At 33.8% G+C, this 8018-nt stretch overlaps 1 protein-coding gene across 3 annotated transcripts; it reads left to right on the forward strand.

Annotated features, from left to right (window-relative positions):
• Window positions 1–3768: 3768 nt before the first annotated feature.
• On the forward strand, window positions 3769–6469 carry LOC140816505 (F-box/kelch-repeat protein SKIP11-like). 3 transcript variants are annotated; one of them, XM_073175829.1, is made up of 2 exons: window positions 3769–4050; window positions 4669–6469. In XM_073175829.1, exon 2 carries the CDS (start codon window positions 4802–4804, stop codon window positions 6125–6127), a length of 1326 nt encoding a protein of 441 aa, XP_073031930.1. In that variant the 5' UTR covers window positions 3769–4050; window positions 4669–4801; the 3' UTR covers window positions 6128–6469. The 3 variants fall into 3 exon arrangements, with proteins under 3 accessions (XP_073031930.1, XP_073031929.1, XP_073031931.1); XM_073175828.1 differs by having other exon boundaries at window positions 4726–6469; XM_073175830.1 differs by lacking the exon at window positions 3769–4050 and adding an exon at window positions 4064–4350 and having other exon boundaries at window positions 4726–6469.
• Window positions 6470–8018: the final 1549 nt, after the last annotated feature.

Below are 8018 nucleotides of genomic sequence, written 5' to 3' on the forward strand. Positions count from 1 at the left end.
TTAAAATGAGAAATTATTTTTAATTATATTTTTTTAAAATAAAGGGGTTTTATATACTATTAAATTCGTCTTTATTGGAATCTATCATCAATATAAACAAAGTTAGGCGAAGGTGATGACATGAACACTTATCTTATCTTTCACGTTTAATACTTTTATGTTTTATATTTGTCATCATTTCATTTATATATGTGCGTGTAACTTGTAATATACAAATTATACAATGATATCGTCTTCCATATCAATTTTGTGATATCGATTTTTAAAATGACTCAATCAATTAAAAATATATTATTTTTTATGTCAAAAATATTTTTTCCACTACAAAAACGGACTTACTTGACTTGTTTCATATATATATACATATATATATATATATAAGATTCGTAAAATTGTCTTATGAAGAACTGCTCAGAAATCATCAAACGGCTTTTATGAAATTATATTATATATGGTAATGCTTCTATAAATTTTTTTTTTTCATTTAAAAAGAATGTTTGATTTTTCTAAGTTTGAAATTGACTAGTATATTGTATTCGCAAGTTTGAACGCATGTATTCATGATTAGCAATTAACCAAGTTTGACATAATTGGCCCCTAAGTGGCGTATTAGATTTGTGTCCTTCGATAGTGAATGGTCATACATTAAAAAAAAAATTGTTGGAGACGATCTTACGAATCAATTTTGTCGAACGAATCTCCTATTCAGATTATCCATGAAAAAAATTGTTTTTATGCCAAAAGTATTAATTATTATTATTATAAATATGGAAAAATTTGACTCGTCTCATCGATAAAAATCATTGAGACCGTCTCTCAAAGACGTGCTATACTTTTTATCCCCTTTGATTTTAAATCTTCTACCATTTTTAAACAACTACTCTAGCTAGGTGGTATAAAATTCAAAATTTTTTAGGGAAAAAAAATCAAGATTAAATTTAAGTATATAAATTAAGTTGTTTATGTATATTTCAAAATGTTAAAACTTAATATTAATTTACAGATTGGACTATGGTTATACACAATTTTATTGTGATTCCACGTTGTTCTGAATCTAATTTATTGGTTTTTTTAGCATTAGGAACTGAAAATCGAATCGTAACTCCTCGATATCGGCTTCAATTTCAAAACCACGACCAAAAAAAAAGTTTTGGTTGCAAATGTAGTGACTATTTTTCATTTGATTTCACACATCCAAGACAATTGTTATCCAGTCTAAACAAAAGCTAGGGTGAAAAATGAGCAGCAATTCTTGAACTATACATAGTTATATTAAAATATGGCATATTCTGTCACACCTTTGGATCATGTCGACCACACACGACGGTATAATGGTTCTCTATAACAACTGCTCTACGATTGTTTGCATTGTCTGAAAATGTTAACTGACATAGATCTAGTAGCAGGGGCGTAGCCAACATTTTTAGTCTAGAGGGATGAATTTTATATTAAAAAGTTCATTAATAAAAAAAATAAATGTATATATACAAAATATATAAAAAAAACATATAAATTGTATATTTGATTTATAGTTATATTTAGCTTCTACCTAACAATTAATATAACAAACCTATTTAAATTTCCACGCATTAATCATCGTATATTTAAAATATTGAAGTTAATGAAATAAATATAATCTAAATATCAATATACTCTTTTTAACTACGATAAATATTCCTTTCGGCTGGCCGCTGGTATTGTGCCTGATTAGGAATCCAGCTGTCTAAGCTCAATCTTCAATCCAGCGAGACACACGTGCCGCCACTGACTTTTGGCAGGTTCCGATGGCCGACCTCCGCCACGAAGAAGAAGCTGTAAAGACATTTTTTTAAGGATCAAATAAATACTTTTCAAAAGGATAAATTAAATGGACGAGTGATATAAATCCTATGGTGAAAATGTATAATTTAGACTGTGGAATCAATACATGTATATATATATATATAGTGTTGATATGCTGTACACCTATCGTCCACACCTATGTGAGCACTGATGAGGTGTCACTCACCTATTTTAGACTGTGGAATTAATATATATATATATATATATATATTCGTTAATTGATGTAGAATTCTGTTATGTACCCTATAAAATAAATAATGCAATTGAAACTACAAACAAACTGGAGTGAGTCTCATGTGAGATCGTCTCACGGGTCATAATCCGTGAGACGGGTCAACCTTACCCATATTCACAATAAAAAGTAATACTCTTAGCATAAAAAGTTATACTTTTTCATGGGTGATCCAAATAAGAGATCTGTCTCACAAATACGACCCGTGAGACCGTCTCATACAAGTTTTTGCCAACAAACTGAAGTACTCTCTCAATAAGGATTGTTTCAGATAGAGAATTATTCTATACAAACAATAAATTGTCTTTAAAATGTTGGTAATACGTACTAAAAATAGGATACGGCTCATATGTCTGATTGTATTCTCATTTCGGAGCTCCCACCTTTTAGGTATGCTCTACTGGTTATTTTTTAGTTTCGAACTCGAGATTTCGTCCCAATAATAATCATATTTTGAAGTACTAAACTTTCCTCTTCTCCTTTGTCTATAAGTTCTAGCAAACTCATATATCCCGATCGAGTCTACAATAATTTGTATATCGAATGTTGCATATGAATTCGATAACGATGTGATGTATTTTTTAGTAATCATAATTGTATCATATGTGCAACTAGAGAACCACTTTGTCCTAAAGTACATTTCTTACTTAGCCAAAGATTCTTTGCACTATCAATTAATCGTACAACATATCATATCCATACCCATAAAGTGAGCCGTGAATATCCTAGTATAATGCATGGGATGCAACATGTATCGAAACTGCAACCAAGATTGCTACATGATGACCCTTGCAGAGTCGTTGAACCGGTCAAAGTACAACACTAGCATGCAAAGTCTATATGTTGTCCTGTGTCAAAAGACTAATGATGTACAACTATAACTTTAAACTAATTCACTTGATTAATGATAACCGTTTGGAAAGTGCGAGTGATGGTTGTTCGGTAGTTCATCCTATGATCATTCACCTATCTATATGATTCGACATCTTCATGTTCATATCAATTAAACATGACATATAACATCATAGATGTTAGTCTAGAGCAGCCTTTATCCTCATTTTAAGTGTCTGAATCGACTAAAAACGAGTTTATAATATACAGTAACTAAAATGTGTTTTATGATCGAGGTGACATGTCGACTTCATTAAATCACAATATATTAAATGTCTTTTTATCTATGCATTTTGTAGTATTATATAAATAATGTTATAATATATCAAAAGTTAAAATATTATTAAAACAAATATCGATTATTACACAAGAATCAATAAAACTCAAATCAAAAGATGATTTGCTGAACACTTATTCTAACAATGACAACAAATAGAGACCCATTATATAACCTTGACACGAAAAAAAAAAAAAAAGGAATTTGTAGCTGGTGTGATTTGCAATATATTGATTTAGTCGGAAATTTTACCAAATATGAACAGAATGATAGATGTTACAAGTTATCACGTCATAAAAAATAGAATTTTGTTTCGTTCTTTATATAAAATGACATGCTTTTATTAATAAAATTGGTCAATACAATTAAAAATATCATGACAAAAATTTACGTGAGATGATCTCACGGGTTGTATTTATGAGACGGATCTCTTGTTTAATCATCCATAAAAAAATATTACTTTTTATGCTGAAAGTATTATTTATTACAGTGAATATCTATAGGATGGACCCCTTTGTCGATTCCACAATCTAAAGATTTCGCTTGATTTGCCGTGAGAATCCGAAGGATTTCTCTTACTACATAACCAAGATCGAAACTGCATTTCTTGCTCTTCACTTTCACCCACGCACGCACATACACACACATATAAATAAAGCTTAAAATAAGAGAAACAAAGGCAAAAGAAAGAAACACAAAACACAAGAGTGTATACATGCATAGATACCTGCAAAGGGGGAAGAGGAAGAAAGGGTGGTTGTATTTAAATACAAATGTTTCTTTTCTTTGTTCCTATCCACAAACATATGTAAGTGTTCCCTGTGATTAAGAATTTTTTTAGTCAATTATTGATTTATTTTGCTGTCTTTTTTGTTGTGATTTTAAATTATTATCATTATTTTTGTGGGGGCTGTGGCGATAGATCTAATCTGGGTTGTTGATTGCAAAACCAATTCAAGATTCAAGCTTTGGGTGTGATTGATTGTTTTTTCGAGTTTTGGAGCTGGGCTTTTGTTTGATCTGAATTTTGGGGATCTATCTGTACTACTTTTCCGGATTTATGCATGTTTCCGTTGATTGAAAGCCGTTATTCTCGCTGTGTTTTGAGGTGTTCTGAAATCAGGGTTTCCCTAATTTTTGTTCTTTCTGCGTTTCAAAAGCTTTTTTGACGGGTTTTTGTAGTATTTGTATGAAGATCGCTTTTTTATATATATAAGCATTTATCTGTAGATATTGTTTATGGAATGGGATCAGTTCTGGTCGGTGGTGTAAACTTTCCGTCCTCGGTTTTTTTCCTAATCTAATCGGTTTTATAGGCTTTATAAACGCTGTTAAAAAAGCTAATATGGAAACTTGTAGGGATGAATAATACAAGAATCTTGGTAGAATTTTTTTTCTGATTTCTTTTTTGAACTTCTGTATGCAGTTAAATCCTTTTTATGGTAGTATTTCTAAAATTCGGGTCTATGCTAATATCATGCAGTGCCCATTACGAAGAAGCATTTGGATTGGTTTTAATAGAAAAATCGTCGATCCCTTTTGGTTTGGATCTGTAAGACATGTTGGAAGACTGGGCTTGCTTGGTTTCAAGGGATTATCCGAGGACCTGTGATCGAGAAGGCAATTGGCCTTGCCTGAATTACCGCCTTGAGAAAGTTGAGGTTCAGCAGAACAATAGAATGTTGGAGACAAATGAAGAGGAAGAAGTGGGTGTAAGAAAGAAGTTGAAACATTCGGGAAATCAGATTGATACCACATTATCGATTGGTGGGATTTTAACTACCCTTTCGAACCAATCCGAGAGTCAACGACTTGCTGGTGATAATTCTGATTCGAGTTCATTAATTGCTGCCATTGGGCGCGACAACTCCATCAGTTGCCTCATTAGGTGTTCTAGAGCTGATTATGGAGTTATTGCATCCTTGAACAGGAGTTTCCGCTCACTTATTAGAAGTGGTGATCTGTATAGATTGAGAAGGCAAAACGGTGTGGTCGAGCATTGGGTTTATTTTTCATGCCAGCTGCTCGAATGGGAAGCCTTTGACCCTAATAGTCGCCGCTGGATGCAGATACCAAGAATGAATCCTAATGATTGTTTTGTGTTTTCAGATAAGGAGTCTTTGGCTGTTGGAACTGAGCTTCTTGTTTTCGGTAGGGATCTTATGTCGCACGTGATTTATCGATATAGTTTGTTAACGAACACGTGGACTACAGGGATGAGTATGAACTCACCTCGATGTTTATTCGGTTCTGCAAGTCTTGGTGAAATCGCGATACTGGCTGGTGGCTGTGATTCGCGTGGTAACATATTTAGTTCTGCAGAATTATACAATTCTGATTTGAGAACCTGGACAACACTCCCGAACATGAACCAATCAAGAAAAATGTGTTCTGGAGTGTTCATGGATGGTAAATTTTATGTCGTTGGAGGGGTTGGAGGAGCTGATTCAAAGCTTCTCACATCTGGCGAGGAATATGATTTGGAAAGTGGGATTTGGACTGAAATCCAGAACATGTCCCCTGTGCGGATCGCAAGGGATGATATGCCTGCAACATCAGAAGCGCCACCACTGATTGCTGTTGTAAATAATGAACTATATGCAGCTGATCATGCCGATATGGAAGTGAGAAAATATGACAAGATTAATCGAGTTTGGGTTACAGTAGGAAGATTGCCAGAAAGAATGGACTCTATGTATGGTTGGGGATTAGCTTTTAGGGCATGTGGTGATAGGCTAATTGTAATTGGGGGCCTCCAAAATGCTGGTGAAGGCTTTATTGAAGTTAATTCATGGGTTCCTAGTGAAGGTCCGCCTCAATGGGATATGCTTGGTCGAAAAAGATCAGGAAGTTTCGTTTATAATTGTGCTGTGATGGGGTGCTGAATATTTACAGATGGAGGCACCGTTTGTATCAATATGTTGTTTCAAGATCACATATACAACCAGCTTCTTGCTAATGGGTAATTTATCCAAACTTTTATTTTTTCCCATCTTTTGGAATGGTAGGGCGGTAGAGGATTATCTGATTGTACTCGAGATCAATTGGAATGTTTTCTCAGATTATCTTGAGTATGATAGTTAAAATTTAATCGCATGTTTTCTTTTTTTGAGCTGTCTTCTCCCCTATGAGTGACACAAGGAGATCTCAATATGGCATCACTATGAACAGAAACAGATTTAATACTTTGAAGGGGAGTTGGGTGTCTATTAGTGTTATTATTTCCATTGGTTCCCAATTTTCTAGGTATCATCCAGAAATTAATATCTTATCATGTTTATTTGTAACTTGATTTGTGTAATGACTCTAATTAATGTTAGGATATGCGGGACAAATCATTTTTTGATATATTTCTTATATCTTTCATTAAACTGTCTTTTGCTTTGTCATTTTTCATCTATCAAATTTGTTTTGTCCTTGTCAGTTCCACAAGAAAATATAGGATGGCTAGTAAGTTCGAGGCTATCTTGCATAGATGGTTAGTCTTTATGGTTCAAGTTGTTGGTGGTCTAATATTGATGTTGTCATTAAGAAGCAGTGGAACAGAAGGAGCAGAACTAGTATTGATGTTACACGTTTTCACTATATGGACTAGAGTACGGTCCATGCACCGATTACCGACAAGTGAGTGTAAAATAGCTAGTAAGGGGGGTGTGATGTTTTGTCCTACATAGGAGTGGTTAATGAGTACGAGAGACTCTAATTTTCTATTAGATGCGTCGATCATGGATCGCTTCATGAATAGAACACCATCGCCGCGGTGTTCAAATCTGCTGCACTACTCAGTTGTTAGGCATTGAGAAGGATATAATTTGAAGGCCTTTTTACTTTACCCAATCCTTATTGGACAAAAAGAGCTATATAAATCTTTTCATGAAAAATTGACTCGGTCACAGGTTTATGTATCCCCCCTCCTGTTCTAATTCTACCCGTTTCCCCAAAGCAGTGTCATCTTTAGTGTAAGAAATAAATCAACATGCTAAAGATTGTTACATGTTAACACCAACACGATCGCATTCGTTTTGGCCTTACAAATGTAAATGGATTGTTTCTGGTGCTAGATGTAGTCATGACTTCGCAGGTGATTGAAACATTCATGCAAGAACTGTCTTCCTTCTTTCTTTTATGTTTTTCCCCCCATCATGGTATACGATTTTGTTGTACTATGAGGACACACGTACGATGTTATTTAAGCATTTCGTCCTTTGTGATATGTTGAATGACAATAGCAGCATCTTTTAAGGTGGTGAACTGTGTTTTTTGTAATGTACGAGGCATGGTGTATGTCGTTCGAACGACAAATTTGATAGTCTGTTTTCTTGATTACGTGCCTCTTGGCGAGATTTCAACTGATCTTGGTTTGTTTGCTCCGATATGTTGAGATATCTTGCAACCTCGAGGAATTAGTCGGCTTTTTGCTATATAAATTAAATATGAATTAAATTTGTTGAGATTTGATTGCAACTAAATGATATTAGAAAATGCCTTTCAGATATACTTTTTTGTACTCGAATTTTGGCTCGTAGACAAAAAATAATGTATGCGTCTTTTAAAAGATCACGACACTTGTATTGCTCTTTCACTACCATGTTTTCACAATTTAGACGACTCCCATCTCGCTCGTCGTTATTTCGTCGTTATTACGGGAATCGCTTTTGCTTTCTTTATATATTTATGACGAGAAAATAAAAGGACTAAAAGTCATATCGCAATCACAAATCAAGTAAATAAAAAAAAATACACTATTTGTCTAACAAAGATTTGACAATTCAATGC

Source organism: Primulina eburnea, chromosome 16 (genome assembly GCF_022965805.1).
Source record: "Primulina eburnea isolate SZY01 chromosome 16, ASM2296580v1, whole genome shotgun sequence".
Lineage (NCBI taxonomy): Eukaryota > Viridiplantae > Streptophyta > Magnoliopsida > Lamiales > Gesneriaceae > Primulina > Primulina eburnea.

Bases quoted from the DNA above. Each gene is read 5' to 3' on its own strand.
- LOC140816505 (XM_073175829.1), top strand. From the start codon at position 4,802: ATGTTGGAAGACTGGGCTTGCTTGGTTTCAAGGGATTATCCGAGGACC.